Here is a 23,024-nt window from a genome sequence, read left to right on the forward strand (position 1 = left end):
CAGAGGGAAATGAAACCCACACATTACGAGAAGACGAAACAGTTAATGTACATAATAGGTGTATAAACTGTTTTATGGAGAACTACAGCTCTGTAGTTGCTGTTTTGCAAGCTTAACACTTAAGCTTTCTTCTTAGTATCGAAGTCAGAATTGTCTAGGTAATTAATTTTGACTGTTAGAGATACTTGCATTGGGAGATACTTCAAACAGGATATTTCCATGCTCTTAATGACTGTTTGGAGGCAGAGTTTTGTTCCTTGGTGTGACAACTGAAGAAGGACACAGAAGCACAGAGGCAAAGTCAGAGAAATGTTCATTACACTGGTGGATCAAAGAGAGCGGAAAGACACATGATGATCACGAGGGAATTAAACCGCTTTGAGATCACATGGCACAACATGCAGTACCAGACAGGGAAATGGTAGGGGAGCATGAGCTGTCAGAGCTGTGTTGCCACCAGAGCGTGCAGCACACTCTGCATATCCCATGGCATGTGGGGCTACATGCTCCGTCCCTCTGCCATCCTCACTGCTGCTTCAGCCAGCCTGAAAAAAGTATAATGAGGGAAAAAAACATTAAAAATTCACAGTGAAACCAGGATATGTGGTAACAGAAAACATTCAATAGGGTATTGCTTAGGCATTTACATCAAGTTTCCTTAATAATTTTCTATTCAAACAGTAAGTTAAGTTGCAATTTTTTTTCCACTTTAATAAAAGTAACCAAAGAAAATGATTCTGTGTGAAAAAATAAGAGGGGAAAAAAAAAAAGGCATTACTGTAATAAAAACACTTAGGAAGGGAAATAACGTGTGTTATAGAATCTAGAAATCCAACAACCCTTCAGCTTGGATTTTACTTTATTCACTATATCTGTGTCTAAAGCATCCCAAGAGCTAGCACCACTGCAGCAAGTAACATCTTTTGTCTGTGAACACTAGTGTCAACTGACACAATTCTAAATGTAAGAAGCTTATGAGAGTGTAACATTTCTAAAATTAACCGTGCAAAGCATTTCCATGGCTGGAGACTGCAGCAAGGATCCAGTAAAAACTGTACTTGGTTTGAGACAGGAAAGAACTGCCTTATCTAGGTGATAAGGTTTACTGTACCTTCAGACCACTAGTCTGTGGGTAGAAATGTATGAAGTATATACTCAAACATCAGCTAATTCTGTTTGCATTATTAAAATGTATAGTCTAAATAAATAAAAGTAAGATTAAACAATAATCACTATTTCTGTGAATGCCATCACACACATGGCTCTGTGAGTTTTTATGCGTAACTTCTGGAAAGTCCTTTGTTGTGCCCTAGGGGACACCATGGTTGAAAAGAACTAGAATAATCAAAGTTATGAGCACTGAATGTTTAACTAGCCCAGAAAGGGAAAAGAATAAACCAAAACAAGCAAACAAGCAAAAAAAAAAACCTCCGTAGATTGGTTGTTTCAGCTACAAATCTTTGCCGTGTCTTTTTCTGAAGAGTTTTTGGTAGAGACTCTCCTCTTCCACACATGTATTGCTTTTTTGCACATCACTAAAGAGAAGTAAAGGAAGATAAATCCTTGGCTAATCTAAAGATCCTGTTGATTTAGACTCCAAGACCTTGACCTGTACCTGCTACCTAAATCATTACTCAAATGCAACAGGCCAAGTCCAAGACTGTGACTCAGGATGTCTTCCAACAGCTTCTTCTACCTAGTGCTGGAAATAAACCCATTAAGGGCCTTCATTTGAGGTTCATGGAGGTGTCAAGGGATCTGCTTCTGTGCATGATTAGACCTGCCTGACCCCAGCAACTCAAACCCTCTTGATTTAGAACAGATCATGAGGAAAACTGGGACCATCCTTCTGTTTAGTTTCCTGTTGGGCATTTGATAAACAGAACCATGAGCAAAAAAAATGCACACTTTTGAAGAAAAGAAAGCACCAGTAGTAGGAGAGTTTGCCGAAGTACTGTATGATAGTGTAGTGGTTAGTCTATGAAGAGGAGAAGTGGGTGCACCATGTACTCTCTATAAGGGGCTTGAATTCCCACTTGCAGAGATGCTGGTCAAGGGCAGGTGCTGAAGTCTGTGGACTCTGGTCTCCTTTGGAGCTTGTCTGGTTTAGAAGCGTCTGCAGAACATTCCTCCACATGATCTACAGAACACTCCTAGTATCTTAAGCAAACTTACAGCAACGTAAGGCAAACTCAAGACGTGGCAAGAACTAAAAGCCATCACTATCTTTTGCCAGGGAAGAAGCATCACTGCCTTGTAGACTCCTGCACCACATGAGTATGCGTGAAATAAAGCACCCGGGGAAGTCCCAGCAACAGAAGTTTCCTAAAAGTTTCTTCGTTCCAAAACCTTCCGAGCGGGCTAAGGGCAGTCGATGTTTAACGAAAACAAATGGCCTCTGCGTTATTGCTGCGAATTCAACGCGAAAAGAAGGCAAAAATAAGAACCGCTGCAAGAGCTGGAGCTGTTTACCGCCTCTTAGCGCTTGTCTCAATCCTCCTGCTCCGAGAGGGACCCTCCATCCCCTCGCACCCCGACGCGTCTCCTGGGGCGGGTCCGGGCGCTGCCCTTCCCCGCCCCGCACCGCCCCGCACCGCTCCGCACCGCTCCGCCCCGCACCGCCCGCCTCGCCGGGCCCGTCCGCACCGGGAGCGGCGGCGGGCGGGCAGCTGGCGCGGTAAGGCAGCGGGGCCGCGGGCAGGTGCGGGCAGCAGCCCCGGCAGCACCACAGCCCCCGCGCCGAGGAGCAGCCCCGCACCCCCGCCCCGGGGCCCGGAGGGAGGGCGGGCAGAGGGCAGGCACCGCGGCCGCCTCGGGGGGGTGCTTGGGTGGGAGGCAAGTGTCAAAGTTTCCCTGTCCCCCGCCCCTGGGAGGCTGCGGGGAGAGATCTATGTGACATCTACGGCAGGTGTGTGCGGCTTCTGCTTCTCGCTGTCCTGCCCCGATCGGTTCTGTTAGCTCCGCTGCAGTTGTCCCCTGTGGATGCTCCAGACTGTCCTACCTATGTTGCTCTGCCGATATCGCCTCTGTACACCCTGACTTGCCTTCCTCCGGCTCCTTCCTATCCAACCTGGGAAGGAAAACACGGGGGAAAGCAGAATTCCATCTTGCCAGTGACATCTCTTGCAGCTTGTGTGTTCAGCAGAGGTCTTTTTTACATCCTGCCTTCACTTTTGCCTACAAGTGTAAAAAAATTGAGAGGCAGTATTTATCAAACAGAAATCCTTACTTACGTTTTGATGGTTTAGTGAAGTCCCCACATTCCACAGTGGAGACTGGATTTAAGAGTGCAATGGGAACGGAACAGGCTGGGAGGGGAAAGGGGAGGAGGAAGCTTCAGTTCTTCATTCAGAAACTGGATGGAACAACCCTGAGAGAGGAGGAACCACCACACTCTTTCCGTGACATTCTGAAGAAGGTCATGTTCCACTTCAGCCTGAGGCACAGGACTGACTCACTTTCCTTGTGTTTCTGGAAAAAAAGCATTAATCTGTTCTATCTTTTTATCTTCTTCTGGAAGAGCCTGTTTTGTGCAGTAATCTTTTAGCCACTTACCTGCTTTGTGTTTCTACTGTGACCAGAGGCAAAGGGAAAATACTGTATCATGTCGGAGTTCTGGCTAATTTCTGCCCCTGGAGATAAAACAAACCTGCAGGCATGGGAGAGAATTAACACAGTGACGTCTAAATCCAACCTGTCCAGCAACAGCAAATTCCATATTCCAGATTTAAAGGTAAACAAGGAGGGGGTTTGGGTATGGGTGGCACAGCAGCACTAGCCAGGACTAGAGAGTTTTGGAATAAATGTGGGATTTAACTTTTTTGGGATAATATGCAGAGAGCAGAAGAAGATTGCAGTCAGGGCATGCATTGTGTTCAGTCAATTGAAAATTGATCAGAGAGAAAAGGAGTCATTGTGCTTGAAGCTGACCTTCACACTGGATGAATACATGTATAAGAAGTGAAGATGACCAGTTAAATAACTGATTTGTTGCATTTGATGTTCCATTTACTCCTAGTCATCAAAGTCATACAGCATTTTACATCTTTGCTCAATAATGCAACAGGAGTAGTTAAGTATCTTGGATGGTGCCAGTAAGACTGCTGACAGAGAAAAAAGTGCTACAGTGCACATTAGTCCTTGGGAAATGGATGTCTGTGTATTTTCAGCTACATTACCCAGCTTCATATCACCATATAAATAGGAAGAGTATTAATCAATGATTTTTAAAATATCTATGCATTGTTTAATCCTTATTACAACATTACAAGAAATTCTTCAGTACTATATTGCAATACCATAAACATAAGACTATGACTGTCACAGAGTCATACAAAAAGCAGATGTTGGTCTTTGAGGAAATGGCTTGGGAGAGGCTTAGTCTTTGGTAACAGCAAAGAATGTAAAGAGACCCCCCTTTGAGTAAGTGCTGTTTCGCTTGGTTCTCTCAATACATCAGCTTTGTTGGGATGTATATTGTGTGCATTTCTAGTCACAAATTTGTCATGTAACAGACCAGTCTGCTTGATACAGGAATGAAAACAGAAGGAAGACACTGATGTGCAATCTTGAGACTACACGTGTTTTTTTCCTTCATTGGAAAAAGCTTTTTATGCTCTAGATCTTGGGTAAAGGAATTGCTACTATTTTCCACTAAGTAAATAAAGTTCTGCCAACAGAAGCCTTAGACAGACTTGTGCATCTTTCACCTACTTCTCTTTTCCACAGGTGGGGACACTGGATGCTCTTGTTGGTCTGTCAGATGAGTTGGGAAAACTTGATAGCTTTGCTGAAAGGTAAAATAGATCTTATTTACTACCTACAAATGAGAGATAGACATTGTTTTTATGGGGTGGAATGTCCTTGTGTTCACCTTGATCTGTCTCAGTTCAGCCTCAACTACAACTGGATTGAAGTGGATAGGCTTTCTTTAACCCTTGTTTCGATTGCCATAGAGTCAACACAAAAAAAGGACCATTCCTTTAAATTGGGATTAATTAAGTCAGTGATAGTTCTGTCTGCACAGCAATCTGTTTGAGTGGCAGTGTGGAAGCATGCTCCTTAATGGGAACTGCTAAAAAAGATTCTTTCTTTGGTTGTGTTTTTTTTTTTTTTGTTTTTGTTGGGTTTTTTGTTGGTTTTTTAAATAATATTGTCCCATCTCACCCAGAAACTTAAATTGGTAAAATAACATCAGGAGAGTATGAAGCCCCCCCCCCACCTTATTTTCTGATAATATTTCTCTTGAGCCTTCTGCCCCTTTTCAGCCAGATACAGGAGTTCTAAGGAAGAAGTTCTGACTGAAATCTGGAGCTCTCTCCCCCTCAGACTTAAACTCCTTGAAAATCAGAATATTGACTCACATTGTATCAAACCTACTTATGCAGAAAACTCACATGATCTCCTTGCTGACCATTGCTCAGTTTGCCTTTTGGGCCAAAGTGGCTCACTTGACCAAAGGATATTATAATACAGCAAGCTGAGAAAATGCCAGGTTGTAAGATACTTCATAGCACAAAGTAGACTTTGTTGCTGGGGTTTTATCAGTTTGTTTTTTCTTTGGCAGCATACCCCACATATAGTTGTGGGTTTGGTCACAGAGGCATAGAGGGACGTGTCAGCTCTGAAGCTTTTTGACATTTTTTTCCCCAGCTAGGAATGATAAGGATTTGCTTGTCTAAATATGCTTAATACTTTCATACATTTTGTCTGGTGGCTGCAAAAGCATGCAGAAACACTGATATAAGCTGTGTACATCTATGCTAGGCAGTTTGAATAACTTTTTCTGTAATATCTTTCTCTGTAGGATATTTTGTTTTACTTTACTGGTACTACAGCGAGTCTGTATTGGGATGATTAATTACATTTTATTACTCAGGGTTACACACAATGTTGATCTCCTTAGAATCACTTTTTCAGGACTTTTAGCAAGACAGAGCAATTTAATACTTAATTCATCAAGAAAATCTTCGCTGTAACCCTCTCCATGTGGTTGTGAAAACTGCTTCAAATTCTTTGTAAACATGTTCAGACCTGTGGTTCATGGATCTTTCATGCTGGAATGAAGTGAAAATGGGCGAAAATTGGGGGAGGGACAGTGCAACTACCTGCTATCTGTTCTAATGGAAGGTGTTTCTACTCAAGGCAGCAGGTAGCCAAGCAACGTAAACTGGGTTTGCAGCCTGCCAAAAAATCATGCAAAACTGATTTTCAGAAGAGCTTTACTAATTCCCAGATTTATAAGGAATTAGCACTTCTGAAAAGCCATCTGTAGGATCTATGTGAGATCAGGAGGGTAGTTTTAAGTGAAATGCCAATACAAACTCCCTAGGCTCACTGTCTCTTTCTGTTACCTTTGTCTTAACTCGACAACATGGTACAGCTCCTTGTTCAAGCTGAACGCTACTTTACTCCACTAATTGTCCCTTTAATGCCAGTACTGACTCCTGGCACTGAGCAAAAGGGTCAGCGAGCCCTTTTCCTGCCACTGTAACCTGCTGAGGTAAGGACCCTTCCCATTTGTCTTGTTTGCCTGTCCAGTTAGGTAATCAGAAAGGACGAGCTAGATTTAGAAATACAAAAAATTTATTGAAAAATATGTTAAAAAGTAAGAAGAATGTGTTAGAGTAATAGCAGAGAATAATCAACAGAGAGCAAGTCCCACGAGGACATACAAAAGCATTTTGTGTTAAATAAATGCCCAGGGTTTCGAGTCTACATTGTGATTCAAGGGTTAAAATGCCAAGCACTTGCACTTCGTGTAAGTAAATGGCATCCAGAGGGTTACGAGCCTGTTCAATGACCTGAGCATTTAGTTCCTGCTCCTCTGAAAAAGCCACCTGCTGAACTGTTGCTAGATAAACACAACTGCCAGTAAAGCCAGGCAGCACAAACCTGTCAGCACTGCCTCCTGCCAGGACAGCAGAGAAGGGGCAAGAGTTTGCAGGATCTATTGTTTCCACATACTTTTATTATTTATTTACACAGAGAGGTGGAGTGTTTTTCCATGTCACCGTGTGGTAGCATGGAGCTCTCTCAAGCTGACAGTCCCCTCAGTCGCTCTTACCAGGGGGTTCTCCCAAGTCCCTGATCAGCAGAGCATTCTGCAGTGGCCTCAGATTGCAGGACTTCTTCTCCCCACACTATTTTGGAGTCCTAGCTGGTAGCACCCTTTAATACATGGTACAATTTGAAGAGTGTTAGACTTTTTTTCTTCTTTTCCTTTTCCTTTTTCCTTTTTCCTTTTTCCTTTCTTCTTTTTTTTCTATTCCTTTTCTTTTCCTTTGTAATGACATGGCAGCAATTTCAGAAGCAAAATGGGAGAGTCTTCCAAGCCATAATAATAAGCTAAATGGAATTATTCTCTTTACAGGTTTTTATTACTACTTCTCGAGGCAGTTTAGCTGAAACTGTCTTCTTTTATAATGCATCACTTGAGCACGATATCGCTCATGGTGGCACTCATCTCATCTCAAGGCAGAGTTTAAGGGTTGGATGTGAATGCTGCTCTCTGTTTTGTGTCCAGGGGGTTGATTCCTCTCATTCCTCTTGCTTGCCTCAGACATCAGTGGTGCACAGGGTGCCTGCTCTGTCTTTGCAAGGGGAATGTGCAGGATGAGTGAATCCTGCTTGCATTTCACAGGATGCAAGGCAAGGTATGGAGACAAGGCCAGGACTGGAGAACATTGCTTTCCCCCAGTGTATGCGTCCTGCCTGCAGGGACCTTGGGGCATGTGGGCTGGGAGTGAACCAAGCCTCACCTGGGCAGCTGGGACTGTTGAGTGCATGAGAGAGCATACATGTCCCACCGTCTATACCTGTGGAGAGGTACCAGCACTAACTGTGTCCCAGCTGTCAGGTTAGCCCCCAGCTTCACTCAACAGTAACAAAAGCAGCTCAGGTCCCTTGGAAAAGCTACTGGGTTTATACACTTTCCTGTTGGCTGCTTTCTCCAGCAGTACTTAGCTGGCACCAGGTCCCTAGGTGGCTGCAGCCAAATGGTGGAAAACTGTGCAGCACTAAGAGGGCTGTGAGCTAGAGCACAATGGTGTAGAATTCTCCTGCAGACACTCTGAACTGCACCTGTGCAGGGTCATGAGAAAAATGGATTGTGTTGGAACGGGGCTTAAAGATCAGGTAGTCCAACCCCTCTGGAATGGGCAGACACCTTCCACTAGGCCAGATTGCTCAAAGCCCCATCTGATCTGGTCTTGAATGTTTCCAGGGAGGGGGCATCTACCAACTTTCTGGTCAACCTGTTCCAGTGTCTCACCACCCTCATCACAAAGAATTTCTTCCTTAGGTTTAATCTAAACCTATGCTCTTTCAGTTTAAAACTGTTGCCTTGTGTCCTGTCACTATGGGTGCAGGTGAAAAGTCTCCATCTCTTTGATAAGTTCCCTTTATATATTGAAAGGCCTCTATAAGGTCTTCTCTTCTCAAAGTTAAATGACTACAAACAGCAGGAATTCTGACTACTGCATTCTTGGCAACATCAGCAATCTCAGATTTTTCCTCTCCATAACAGGACTGGAAAACCTTTCCAAAGACTGTGAGTTTCTTCAGAGGAATGGAAATAGAGGGAATCTTTGCCTCTATGAAATATTGTTTTTAAATGGCCTCTATATCTGCTTTGTAGCACATCATAGAAAATCTTTTTCTCTGATGCTCTCGTGGTATCTGTACCTAGTCTGAAGTCCCTTTTCTGAACTTTTGAAAGACACAGGATATCACAAGACATGTTGTCCAAACACTTCAGGTGCCCTTCTAGTCTCCAGCTCATCTGCAGCTGTTGTAGTCTCCCCTCTGTAAGGAAGGAAGGGGAGAAGAAGCCTGTCATTATTTTTCATTCCATATCACCACACCAAGGATTATGTCCACTTCATGTCTCTGCCAGTGTCATGATCAGGTGGTTACTTTTTAGCTACTGCTTTTTTTTCCAAGGTGTCCTCAGGCTGGGATGGTTAGGGAACTGAAGGCCAAGTTCTGTGAATACTTCTGAGTACAGAGGGATACTAAAACAACCAGAAAGGTGCTTGTTCTATATGAGACAAGCATTGTTACTAGGACCAGGGCGATCTACTGCTGGAGGGACTTGATGAATCCCTTTTTTAAAATAAGCAAAACATAAGTAACTGTGTGGAGACAATGTTCTCCAGGAAGGGCTGTGTCCAGTTCACTGCTCTGGATCAGGCAGAAGGAAGTTTGGAATCTAGTTCTCCCACACCTTAAAGGAGTGTTTTGTGCACCCTGCTAAAGAGAAGAGAGTCCCCTAAAGAAGAGGAATAAGAACAAAATTCTCCAGGACAACCAAGAGAATATTGTCATTTCCCCCTGACTACTTTGTAAGAACCTTGTCTCAAGGGTTAATTTAGCATCCCATGGAACAGATTTTCAGCCATTGTGTCAACTGTTTTATATTAATTTTGTTTCTTTACTAACAAAGCTTCTCTTGTTACACCTAAGCGTAATAAAGAAAATAGCCCAGTACATAGGAGAAGTTATGGAAGACTCAAAAGATAAAGTCCAGGAAAATCTTCTGGCCAATGGAGGTAGGTGCTGGGGATGTGGATATTTTAATGCATTGTTGTTGCATGTGTTTGCTTCAGAATATGAACATGTAAAACTGAAAATCTCACACATTAGAACGGACAACCATCAGCAACTTTTTCTCAGAACACATCTAGTGGGCTCCCATTTTCCTCAAAGTTAGCAGAAGCTTCATCCACTGCCAGCTTTGCTTCCAGGACACTGTTTAGGGTCTAGTACTGAACCAGTTTCTAAAACCAGAGCTGAAGACTGAAGGGGAAAGCAGGAGACATCCTTCTTCACTGCTTAAATTACCTAGCACCTTTCTGTGCCCTGTATGGGCTTGATCTGTTACAGGCAGCATTCTGTGTGGCTGCATGACATCTGTCAGTGATCTGTTAGTGATTTGCTTTCCCTCCTGCAGTGCACATTGTTAACTGTGGATTTCTGACATCACTGGGGAATGTGAGAGGCAACAGCTCCAAAACATGTAGCTTGGGCTGTATGCTCTCCTCTGAAGTCCTGCCCTGGCTGGCAGTGGTTGTGTAGCAGAGAAGAGCAGGCAGTGATGGCAGAGGCACTTCTGACATACCAGAGGGCCCTGGGAGCCTGCTACCTTACTGTATGTTCCCCTGCAGCATCTCCAAGTCATCAATATGGTGTTTTTATAAACTCCACAAACTTATTTCTTCCCTTTATTATCCAGTATAATACTCAAGGCTCTGAAGGAAGCCTGTGTGAAGGACAAAATTACATTTCAAAACTGATGGCCCCTAGTTCTCTGCATGTTTTATCAGACCCTGCGTATGTTTCAGAGCAAATTTCTTCCTAACTATCCTGGAAAAGTACAGCAAAGTTGGATGTGTTACACATGCTAGTTATAGGCATGTAAGGTGACACTCTTACCTGTCATAGAATCGTCAAGGTTGGAAAAGACCTTAAGATCATCAAGTCCAACCATCCACCCTACAACCTCTAGCCACTAAACCCTCTCATGAAACACCATGTCTACCCCTTTTCTGAGCATCTCCAGGGATGGTGCCTCCACCGCCTCCCTGGGCAACCTGTTCCAATGCCTCACCACTCTTTCAGTGAGTAATTTTTTTCTAATATCCAGCCTGAACCTCCTCTGGTGGAGCTTGACCCCATTTCTTCTTGTCCTATCGCTGGTCACCAGGCAGAAGAGGCCAACACACCCTTCACTACAACCTCCTGTCAGTCATCTAACAGTGCACACTCCCATCAGCCTTTGGCTGTCTGCAGTGTTGTTCTTCAGATCTGTATGTGTAGAGGATGGGGAGGAAGTTATTTTAGAAACATCACTGTTGCATGAAGTAAGACTGATTTTTTATGACAGCAACCGCTTGACAAGTACAATAATCCCACTTATTGTGTTTCAGGGCTAAAGGATAAAATGAAATGTCTAAAAAGTATGTTGAGGTTTGATGGTTGCAGTGTTGTTACAAGCATGCATTTGTGTGTATTAGTGCTAGACACAAGTCTTGTTCTGGTTGTAGAGATACAGTGATCAGGTTACGATGGATTTCTCAAGTAACCTCATAGCTTGATCACGATATCCCTATGACTTGAGAAACAACAGGTTTAACTTATTTTCTTTGTTTCCTCTTTTTACACCATTTTCCTTTCTTGTCAACTCTGCATGTGTTGTAATAGAAGGATATGGAAATTACTTGTATATGTTACTAATTTCTGTCCTCTGTCTAGATTTGGTCATCCAACAAATTATATTAAACTAAAACATTAACCTTTCCAAGATTATTGACTACATGTTGGGGAAAAAAAAAGGCAAAAAAAAAAAAAATCTTTAGTATATGAGGATTCTCCAAATACATTCCAGTGTCATTCTTCATAAGCAGCACCAACTTTGCTGTACACATTCTTCCTCCTCCCCTTTCTGGTTAGCAAAAGGACCCTAAAGCTGAAGACTTCCTCAAGGTCATGAAATCAGAAACAAAATTATAAGACACAACTTCTTGCTGCATAATCCTGTTTTAGACTACTAGACCATCCAAATTCAAGTTTTGTTCTAAGTTACACTATACAAGTTTTCTTATTTTATCTCAGTTGTATATACTCCTGACAGCAGTTTGGTCCACAAACTGATGACGATGGTGGCTGTGTGTCTAACAATTGTTTGGTTAGATTTGTGTGAAGAAAAATGCAAAGTACTGGAAAACACAGTGCTTTTATTTAAGTGAACACATACACCACTTTCCAGTGGGCAACAGCTAGGAGCAGCCATGTGGAGATGTATGGAAAATGTGTTTGTGTAATAAAGGGAATTTTAGTATATCAGAACAGCAGGAAATACTTTCTTGCTTATGACAAGATAAAAAATGTGAAATGTAAGTTAAACTTTTCTTCAAAGGTCCAGGCCAATTTCTCTTCCATTTATAATAATGTTAAACCTAAATTAATTTTAAAATTTGTTAAGTGGTGGAATAACTCCATTGTTTTTTTTTAATGAGCTCAAACAAAAGCTAAATGGGGAATATAACGATTTTGAAAAACGAAGTGGTTCGAAGGGCAAGTATTTAACATTGCCTCTTGGAGCTGGGAGAGTAAATCAGAGTTATGAGAGATTCAGGCTGTGGAATTCCTAGGCAGCTGTGAGCACGTTGGGGTAGGTAGAAGCATGTCTCCTGGATAGGCAGCTATGTGAAGTCTTTTAGAAGTGACCTGACAGGTTCCATAAATAAGGGGTGCAGCATCAAGGTGCTCAGACTCCTTGGATTTTAAGCTCAGTTCTGCTTGTATGTTCACAGCAGTTTGTGCTATCCCCGATGTCAGGCTGCTTATCTAAACTGCACCAGCACCAGAGCACTGGTCAGGAGTGACTTGTGAAATGGGCTGAGAATTCCTGCTGTGCTTAACTGCCTAATATTTGAATTTTGCTGAGATTCAAGGGATGCAAGGATAGCCTTGATAGGGTATGTGTAGGTCTTCCCTAGAAAGTAGGGAACTTTAATATCTCCTCAGCTATAAATAGGTCAATGCTTGTCTTTAAAGAGCCTGTGAAGACACTGTTCCTCTGCACAGTCCAGTAACACCATTCTCATTGCAGGTTTCATTCTCATTTAATTTAGCAAAGCCTAAGCTTGGAAGAGAGGCAGCAGGATGAAATCCTTGTGTTGTGTGCCCCATGCTGAAAGTGCTTAATGAAATTTATTTCTCAAGCAGTTTTGACCTCAGTACCTTGCCCCTGGGGACCACAAGCAAGCACTGATGGAGACCTGTGAACGCAGGAGCTGTGTTGATAGCTCTCCCTGCCTTCTGCAGTTGTGCCCCCTTACATGCACTCTCCCTGTGCAGGAGAATTTACTGATTCCCTATCAGACCTTAGCAGGAAGAGTTGGATCTTTGCCTCATGACTCCTCTCACACATTGGATGTATGAGAGCTCTACACAGTTGTGGTTTTAGAGAGGCCAGTGCTGTCATGCCAGCACTCTCCGAATCTGAGGCAGCTTATCCTTTGCTAAGAAGCCTATTTCCTCCTAACATAAGACTTTCCATGCTTTGGAAATCTAATAGGGTAAACTGACTCTGTTGTGGGGTGAGAGAAGCCCATGGAAAGGATAGCACTCTCCTGCCAAGGGTATTCAGTATCACACGAGACAGGGTAGTACCCTCAGCCTGGTAGTATGGCAATTATACAACTTTCACATTCCTTCTCATGCATTTTGGTTCGTAAAGTTTTTCCTGCACCTTGGAAGTCCAGCCCACAAGAAACTGTGCTCAAACCTCACCGTGAGACCGAATTAACTCTCTGAACAAGGCATTTAAGAGCATTGAATGATCTCAGCATGCCCCTCCTTTTACGTGGCACCTTAAGCTTGGTTTGCTTGCCATCACCCCAGGGCAACTTCCCAGATACTCTCCTAGTCTGGAAGAAAGCCTGCAGGTGACACTGCCTCTGACTTCTTTGTCCAGACATTGAGACCTTACTTGATGCCTTTCTCTAGCCTCCCTAACCTGCAGTGGAATAGTCCCAGGCCCTCTGCTTCTTGTGAGTTTATCCCATCCCATAAAGTCACTAAAGAACACTATGTAGGGGTGTCATTGGCACTCTTACGGCTCTCGGGACTCAACTTAGGCAAAGAGTTTATTTCATCAGCTACTACAGCAGAATTTTTATTTGGTACAGTAATGTACCAAATTTTAATGTTTTCTGATGTTAAGGGGCCTCGGTCTTCAAAGTTAAATAGCATGATCCTGTCTTGGGAGCTGAGTGTGATGTGTCAGCTGCCCTCTATTCTAGATATAAGTTGTGGCTTCCTGTGGTCCAAGGGTGCCTTGTTTTGGGGGCTGCATGCACAGAGTCTTGCTGTGAATTTCTGTCACTGGGTGCTGTGGTTGGATTAATCCATTTAGGAAAACACCATGTGACTATTTGTGAGATGGGGAGATCTGTGCTCAAAGACCATGAGAAATTCCCTATTGTGCCTGAACTGGTTTGATTTCAGTGTGTGTTTGACTGAATAACAGAGAGGGGAACATCAGCTATGCTCTTAATATCTTCGATCAAACTTGCAATAACCCTCCTGGTCCTGGGCCAGTATTTTTCTGATAGCTCTTTCCTGGATTAAATTCAGGCATATTGCAATAATCATGATTAAGGTTACATGAAGCTGTTTCTGCTGTAAAGAAGAATGTCTGCACATTGCTGTATCCTGCTGATACAGCTAGTGTTATAGTAATGCTTGTTCTATACTGTCAGGTGTAATGCAGGAAAGATTTCTGGTTCAACTTCAAAATGTGGGGATGTTTAGAAAGGCAATTAAATTGGGCATAAGATCTGTGCAGATTTGATCTAGATCACATTTCTATGAGGATTTATACGAGGTGGGCTTCTGGTTCACTCCCATCTTTAATGGTAATTGAAGTTATGCCTAGGCTATAGCTAGGGACTACTACCCAAGCTTTGGCCTGCCATCTGCTAAGCTGTCTGCTTTAATGTACCACTTTGCATTTGCAGTTGACCTAATTAGCTACCTGACACGGTTTGAGTGGGACATGGCCAAATATCCCATAAAGCAGCCGCTGAAGAATGTATCAGAAGCATTAGCAAAGGTAAATTGTACTCCAGATTTTAAGAAAATGTCAGCATGGGGAAGTATGTCTTTTGGTAGTTTTTGGTCCCTCCTCTTATGGCAGTCAGTGAGAGCTTTGCCTTTGGTTTGGGCAGCAACAAGCTCAGAAGCCCACTCTCTGTACTGAAGCATTATTTTAATTTCTACTATAATAATAATGATACATATATTTAAACTTAGCCAGTCTATAAGCATATGACACACTATCAGATTTACTAGAGTACATTTACATGTTTTCTTCACTTTAATCCCCTGGATTGTATTATTTATTGATTTTATATACTACCATATTATTCTCAATGTTTGGAGCCCTTTTGTGATATTGTTAGCCTGACATTAAATGAAATGCATTGCAGGCTGACGCTGTCAATCCATTCAGGAAGGCATGATGTGTTGTTCAACATATATATAACAAATGAAACTATGAACTTGCTTTCTATATACAGCTATAACACACACAGCAACAGCTAACTGGATCCTACCTTCTGGAGAGGCTTTTGCTACACAGGAGCTCTTAACATGGGGCTCTCAGGGCCACCATCAGGTGGTTTTACAAGGGCCACACAGCTGTGTCCTTGCGTTAAGGTGCAGAGGTAGCAGGAGGGGGTGATGACAACACCTCAAGAGCTGAGTTGACTCATTTCTTGTACTTTGTTTTAGCAAGTGACTCAAATAGAAGCAGACCTAAAGACCCGATCAGCTGCATACAACAACATTAAAGGAAATTTGCAAAGCCTGGAGAAAAAGACTGTGTAAGTATAGCACATGCCTGTTCACATCTGGAACACTACATGGCTGAGCTGAGGACAGTGCATGCTCACACCCATTGCTGTGTGTGGACCATGTGTGTTCTGCTGGGAACAATTTTTTTCTGGCTTTGGGGCATACTGAGCATCTACAGACCCAGCAAAAACTGGGGAGAGGGGAGCTGGTGTGATCAGCACGACTCAGAATCAGCTCAGGGAGACTACAGTTCTTAATAGGATTTTATTGGCAGTGTGAGCAGACAATCTTGGGAAAGAGTCAAAGCCAAATGCACTGTATTGTTCTGATGAGATTTCAGAAAGTCAGAAATGTTGGGTCAACCGGTGGATTCCTTTGCAAGATGGAGGTGTTTCCTATGGGATCACTGCAATGCTGTTCAGAAAGCTGGCTTTATGGTATTCCATGCAAAGGCATCTATTCACCTTCCCCAGTGCACCTGCCTCACCAGCATAACCCACTTACATTTTTCTTTTCTTTGTTTCATTCTGTTAGTCCAGGTGATCTGTCAGGGCTTCCCAAATGCTCTCTCCTCTCTTCAACTGCTTATGGTCCTTGCCTATGTCAGTGCTGATACCTAGATTTCTCCAGATTATCACTGGGGATAATAGTAAATTCCAGTAAGTAGTAAATTTAGAGCAACTTGGATGATGCTGTGCAAGCCCTCAGCCAATACATGCTCATATGTGCCACTGTTTCCTCCTTGAGTCCCTTGCTCTGGGCACAGGACACAGATCCTTGCCTTCTGGCATGGTAGCCAGGCTGGCAGCCTGCTAGAAACCAGTCTTTACCCAAGGAAGATACTCAAAGGGGCTCAAACCAAACCCCTGGGTGTTTGGAATGTTGTTCTGAATGGGGAGCTAAAATGAGCATGCCTGGTTATCAACCCTGCTGAACACACCAGAAAACACAGAACCAAATAACTCCAGGTGGTGGTTCAGAATGACTGTCCAAAAAATCCTGCCCCTCATGGAGTACTTCTCAACATGGGGACTGCGGCAGAGCTGTAAGGCAGTGGCAGCTCCCCCTCTCTCTTCTGAGTTCTGTGCCCAAGGCTCACCACGCCAGCCAGCACCACTGTGCTTCCAGCTCAGCAGAGGCAGCTATACACATGTCAGGCCACATGCATGTGGATAATCACGGGCAGGCGGGAGGGACAAGGGGACATGAGCTCCCATTTCCCTTTTCTTGGCACTTTTCATATTCCCAGCCCACTCGTGCAGCATCTCTCTGGCTTCTATGTCAGCTTTAAGCACCTGGAGAGAGCCAGAAGCCCAGTGTGGGGAACGTGAGAAGTGCTGGGCCTCCACCAAAGTAACAGGGAGAAAGAACAGAACTCGTGGTCCAGGCCTAACTTGCTCTCACAGTAACGTCCGACTTTAAATGCTGGTATCTCTGGTGTCTACATATCTCTGGCACCTACAGTGCCAGCTAGCTTGCGTTGAACATCTAATTAGATGGTACTTGCCAGTTAATTAATATTTAGACTGGCACAGTGAACTTCAGGCCAAAAACTTCACTCATTCCCAGTGACAGGGAGGCCAGCTGCTCTCTTCTCACACACACCTGGTCCCTATTAGCCGTGCCTGGCCCAGTCCCAGCCATCTACCCTACCTGGGTGTGCAGCACTAGTGGGACTTACTGTGGTCAAGTGGGCTTAGGCTGTGAAGAGACCCCATCCTGCAGGTTCCAACTCACATGAGACTGCTGCTCCCACTGTCCTTCAGCTGGAGGTGTTGTCTCTGTGAGCTCATCCATGGCAGTCCAGATATGCTGGGGTTGCTTTGGTGGCTTAGGTCCATACTGACATAGCTTGGTCACTCAAGCAGCTCAACAGGCAGCCTCAGAAAGCAGAAGCCTCCCCACAAGATGCGGTAATGACTGGGAGCAGGGTGGTAACTTCAGGTGTGTACATCTCAAGCATCTACACCTGTACTGTAAAAACAATAGCAGCAGAACGGTGTAATTTAACATAGAGAAAGGATGTAAACTAGCCTAGTGCTAGTCAGCAATATTTTGCCATTAGTACTAGTTGCTTTTTTGTTGGTTTTAGTTGTGGTATAAATAGCTAAATGGCCACTTTAGAAGTGTAGATGTGTCCTTCAGCCACCTGCTTCCTGGCCTTCTACCTCTACACAATTAGCAACTACACTGACAGCACAATACCTCCAGTGTGCTTCTGCTGGGTTCCTGCTAATGTTATTTTTCCTTTGTCTTTTCACTGCAGGGGAAATCTGCTGACTCGGACCCTAGCAGACATTGTGCATAAAGAAGACTTTGTTCTGGATTCTGAGTATCTTATCACACTGCTTGTCGTGGTGCCAAAGTAAGGCAATAGTGCGTGCACACGCGCTCCATGTGGCATTCAGTTTCAGGTCTACGTGCCAGATCCAGGCAGTACTGGGTCAGGCTGGGACAGCTCATCAGCACCACGGCTGGGACATGAGTGGAGCTGTTAGCAAAGAGAAAGAATAGCTTCTACCGAGGGTAGTGCTGGCACAAGAGACAAAGACTGCTCTGAACTTGGCGCAGGACAGAAACAGGATGTAAGGTGTCATAGTGGGTTCTCCAACCAGAAATGGTAGGAATTTAAAAAGGGAAAAACAGATTCTTACTGGAACTTTGCCACTTCACAGAAGGAATTAGACCTGTCGGACTCAAAAGGCCTATGCTAGCCTCTGTGTATCCATAAGTGCCTGCAGGCAGGATGACTGCCATCACCATCTGCTGTGAAGTTATGCAGTGTCTTTCTCAGAAGCCTACAGAAAGCTTTTCCTCTCCATTTAGCCCCGTCCCAGCACACACACATATCCGTACCATCACTTTTCTGTGAAAACCATGTTACAAAAAGCTATATGAGATAAGTTTGTTGAGTTTATTATGTGCACATTCTTTCAGATTCCCTCTATAAACAGAGCAACTTTGCAAACTCTTTCCGTTCCCTTTCTCCCGGTGCTGGCACTTGCATGTTTGCAGTCTAGTACCAGATCAGCTCTGGGACTGCACATAGCAGATGTCCCACACCAGCCCATGGGTCAGGAGCAGCTTCTGCAGGGGTCCTGGACTGTGGGACACTGTATGGCAACCTGGGAATACATGTCAAAAGCCATGTTCTTCCCACCATCAGGTTCCTGCTCTGGATCATTCCTTGTGCCGAGACACAAAGTGAGGATTGAGGGTTGCAGCACTGAGGGAAACATTTCCCTAGCTGGTGACTAGGAGAGGAGAGGATGGGAGAAGCTTAATGTGTCTTAATCACATAAAGAAGCACAAAGAGCCCAACCCTTGTGCCATAAGCCATTAACTTAATTAACTATATTTATCAACACATTTGTTTTCTAGTATATAGTATTTATTTACTGTGTTTTGCTTTGTGTTGCTCAAAGGTCAAGCTATGTACAGTGGCAGAAGACCTATGAATCCCTCTCTGATATGGTAGTGCCTCGCTCCACTAAGTAAGTGAAATTCCAAATTAAGGTTCATTTTTGTTTCAGAGATCCCTGCCACATTTCAGCCCCTCAAATTGCTGTATTCTGGAAGAAATCACTTTTCTAGTGCATGGGCTCCATGTTAACAGATAGATTTACCCAATCTAATTCTCAACCAAAATCAGAAATTACTCTGTTGAAGGGACCTGCAAATGTTAGGGAAAAAAAATACAGTTTTTTTTTACAATTAGCTGTTGTTCCCTTTTCCAGTAATCTAATTCTTTCTACTTTCAGTCAGGGCCTTTGCTTTTTGGGTAAAACAGACAGTTTGTTACATAATCCAGAAATAATTCAGACACATGCAATCACATACCAATTTATGAAAACTATTTTTTACTAAGATCTTTGCATCTTTAATTGCTTCCTGCTGTAGAATAGGGTAATTAAGTGTACTGTCATTTGCATTAGCAAATGCCATATTAACTTATCCTTTCACCTGTAAGGAAAAAATCCTTCCTAGGAATTAAATATTCTGCTGCTCAGCTCCCGCAGATCATGAGGTCAAATTGAGGGCACAAGAGGTGACAGTGCTAATATCTGAAATGGAAGAAGCAGAAGACACAGAGAAAGAAGAAGGCTACTGCCTGTCTCAAAAACACATGTGCATGGACAGAGGGGAAATGTTACCAGAAGGCAAAGAGAAATCAGGCAGGCAGAGTGTGTATTACGATTAGGTTCAGGAACTTAATTCATGGGACTTTTCCACGGAAGCTAGTGTGGCTGGTGCTAGTAAAGTCTTTGTTCCTGCTTTCAGTCACAGTTCTTGAAAAGGAGGGTGTTGTTCAATATCATAAATGAAAAAAAGAACTGCAAAAGGGGAAGGTAAAGAAAGCATGAGGGGTGTGCTTTGTCAAAACACAGCCGTGAATTTCCCTCCCACAGAATGATTGCTGAGGATGCAGAGGGAGGACTCTTCACTGTGACCCTATTTAGAAAAGTGATGGATGACTTCAAGGCTAAAGCCAGGGAGAACAGGTAAGAAGCACCAATCGCTAGGCAGGCCAGGCTAGCAACCAGATGATGTGGATCAGGTGAGGCTTGTTTCAGCACAGCTGTATCCTTCACTGGTTTTTAGGACTTCTTTACTGGTTGGGCTGCTGCTGGCCCTAAAGCCACTGAGAAAGCAGGGTGGGAAGGAGCTATGGCAGCAGATACAGTGATCTTGTAAACACAGCAAACTACAGATCCTGCAGTTGTCCTTCCTGATGCCATGCAACTGACAGCAGGAAGCTTGCCTTCTGGGGGTAACTTCAAGTCCCACCCTCCACATACCACACCAGTGACATGGCAGGCAACTTTGAAACATCCTGTACCTGCTTCTCAAGAGGGAAAAGAAATGAGTGTGCATATTTCTTGGACTATGGCTTGTGAGAGGAAATGTCATTCAATTCTAGGTTCATGGTTCGAGAATTTTATTTTGATGAGAAGGAACTGAAATGTGAAAAGGAAGAGCTGATGAAATTAGCTTCTGATAAGAAACAACAATATGTAAGTAGCACACTGAGTTGATGGCTCACATACTAGCCTTTGCTACCGGCGTGCCTACGCACCTCTCACTGCGCTACGGCTTTACGGTTCCAGCAGTCTCCTCTGAGCACCCTTTAGCTCAGAAAATAGAGGGACAGGATAGATAACACAACTTGCCCAAGGTCACTTGAGTTTCTCATAAACTGGGAGCCCCTAACAGCATGCATGAGAACTATCTCAACAGCCCACGAAGGCTTCAGTGGTGGTAGCTGTGGAGCAGCTTCACACAGCAAGGGGATCACAATACCCTTGTGTCTGTTCTCACAGGGTCCATTACTGCGCTGGCTGAAAGTGAACTTCAGTGAAGCATTTGTGGCTTGGATTCACGTGAAAGCCTTGAGAGTTTTTGTTGAATCTGTCCTGAGGTGAGTGGGTAAACATACAGTGCCAGCAGAAGTTCCTGGAGAAGTAAAAATGTACAGCTCTCTTCCCGAGGCAGTTTCTTTGTGGGAGGGAACATCCCTTACACACCGCACTGCAGAAGCTCACAGGAGACAATACAGATGACCACAAAAAAAAGGTGATGTACAAAGTTGATAAAAACCAGTTCATTTTGGGGCACTTAACAGGGAAATGGAAAACAGAAATACACTAGTTAGTTGACTTTCAGCTTCAGAAAGAAAATGCTTTTAGATAAGGAGGCAGCACCCCACCACTGAGATGGTGCACTGCAGCACACTTTCAGCTAGTGTGCCAGGAGAGGGAAGAGGCAGGAATGGAAAGGTGTGCCCCCACCCAGGATATGATCATGTCTGTTGACCTCTTTCTTTCAAGGTATGGCCTTCCAGTGAATTTCCAAGCAATGCTGTTGCAGCCTAACAGGAAATCCGTTAAACGCCTGAGAGATGTCCTAAACGTGGTTTTCAAACACCTGGATGAAGTTGCAGCAGCAAGTATAATGGATGTATGTATTTGGACAATGACTGCATGTGCTGTAGCTTGTCTCGGCTTAGCCAAATGACCACTTTCACCATCCACAGAATAGAGCAAGCAATTCCTCACACTCTGCAATGCTAAAAGCCCTCGTTGCAGCTCTAATCCATGGTGGTTACAGATTGGATTGGGGTAACGGGTAGGCTCAGATTATGATGGAGATGTGTAGACACTGCTTACATTTTCAACTGGAGCATCTGAAGTTTACAGCTACTGAAACAGGTCTGCTCAATTATATCAGCTCCTCTAGGTAAAAAGGTCCAAGTTTTCTGTAAACATTCAGATCAACACAAGAAAAATTAATTCAGAACTAAATGCTAGAACTGACACCTCTCTCCCCTGTAAAAGGCTGTCATTGACTAAATACCTCAAACGAGGACTTAAGCAAGCAGCAGTACTTGCCTTCTCCTTCCCCATATCTTGAGTGCACAAGTGATTTAGGATAAACAAGTAGGCTTTTAAAGACAGCCTCAAACCAGCAGGCATAGGATTTCCAGTGCATGAAGGGAGAAGAAACCAAGTTGCTGTACAGCTGAAGTACACAAGAATGCTACATGTTCATTAACTTGCAACAGCCAAGTTTGAATTTTCAATGCTAACTGCGTTAGGCAGCCTGAAAACACCAAGCAAACACCAGGTACTGAGTGGTGAATTCCCTAGCTTGAGCACAGCAAATATAAAACTCCATTCCACCTGCAAAGCACAAAAGCAATCCACTGTAGCTTGGAACTGTGCAAGTTTGTTTTCTGGTACTAAAGTCATACTGTTTCCTTTTGCAGCCTGGCATGGACATCCCTGGTTTACAACTGAGTAATCAAGAATACTATCCTTACGTCTATTTCAAGATTGACCTCAGTCTTCTTGACTGCAGTTAAAAAAAAAAAAAAAAAAAAAGCTCAGGCTTCAGTTATTAATTTTCAAGATCCTAATGTTACAGTAAAACAATCTTTAGCTGCTGAAAGTAAAATTAAAATACAGATGCTGTAGCAGGATAATTGCCCAAGATCTTCCTACCGCTTCCAGTAATTTTTACAGCGACTTCATAGTTTTACAAAAACATATTTCAGAGGCAGGAGGCACTATGGTAGTATTTATTTTTTTTTGCTATGTTACAAAGATGGAATAGCTATTGGACTTGAAATAAAACAATTTAAAAAGTGTGGTGGCTAATGGATCTACTAGGTGCATACAATCCTGTTTTTCCTAACAAAGCAAACTTAGAAAAAAAAAGTAGAAAGCATAAGAACAAAACCCAAGCTCTATTATAATTTAAAAAAAGGAAAAGCTTAAGATTGCTGTGGAGCTTTGTGTAGTATGACTTCTAGCCCCAGCTTCCTGCACACTTCCTGCCCCAAATCAGCAGTCAGGTTACTGCTAGCTGGCTACCAGTGGCTCTTACACTGCCTTCCATAAGCACGAGGTATGGGCAGTCTCTTACAAACACTGTAAGACAAATATCCATATTAAGTTATTTCCTTGAAAGGAAAGTTTTTTCATTCCTTATCCCGTCACATGAGGGTCACTTCACTAGAGACCAGTACAGAAGACATGGTGAGCAACAAAATGTAATACTATTTTTATTAAAAAAGCAGCAGTAACCATCCTTATTCCCAGTCCTGATTCCCTTCCAAGGAAATAGCGATTTCAAATCTAAACAACGCCAGATGGGAAGTG

The 23,024-nt window shown here is 43.4% G+C and overlaps 1 protein-coding gene across 1 annotated transcript; it reads left to right on the forward strand.

The window, feature by feature from the left end:
- Positions 1-2,652: 2,652 nt before the first annotated feature.
- Positions 2,653-22,510, forward strand: ATP6V1C2 (ATPase H+ transporting V1 subunit C2). Its single transcript, XM_051614728.1, has 13 exons — positions 2,653-2,677; positions 3,582-3,733; positions 4,729-4,796; positions 9,466-9,551; positions 14,526-14,620; positions 15,301-15,392; positions 17,630-17,728; positions 18,789-18,857; positions 19,773-19,865; positions 20,285-20,378; positions 20,685-20,782; positions 21,192-21,321; positions 22,130-22,510. The coding sequence occupies exons 2-13, from the start codon at positions 3,605-3,607 to the stop codon at positions 22,223-22,225; spliced, it is 1,149 nt and encodes a 382-aa protein (XP_051470688.1). The 5' UTR covers positions 2,653-2,677; positions 3,582-3,604; the 3' UTR covers positions 22,226-22,510.
- The last annotated feature ends 514 nt before the right edge of the window (positions 22,511-23,024 follow it).

This window comes from Apus apus, chromosome 3, assembly GCF_020740795.1.
Source record: "Apus apus isolate bApuApu2 chromosome 3, bApuApu2.pri.cur, whole genome shotgun sequence".
Taxonomy (NCBI): domain Eukaryota; kingdom Metazoa; phylum Chordata; class Aves; order Apodiformes; family Apodidae; genus Apus; species Apus apus.

Excerpts from the sequence above, each read along its gene's own strand:
- ATP6V1C2 (XM_051614728.1), top strand. The coding sequence starts at position 3,605 with ATGTCGGAGTTCTGGCTAATTTCTGCCCCTGGAGATAAAACAAACCTG. Across the intron at positions 14,621-15,300 it reads TATCAGAAGCATTAGCAAAG|CAAGTGACTCAAATAGAAGC; the intron begins GTAAATTGTACT and ends ACTTTGTTTTAG. Across the intron at positions 18,858-19,772 it reads GTAGTGCCTCGCTCCACTAA|AATGATTGCTGAGGATGCAG; the intron begins GTAAGTGAAATT and ends TCCCTCCCACAG.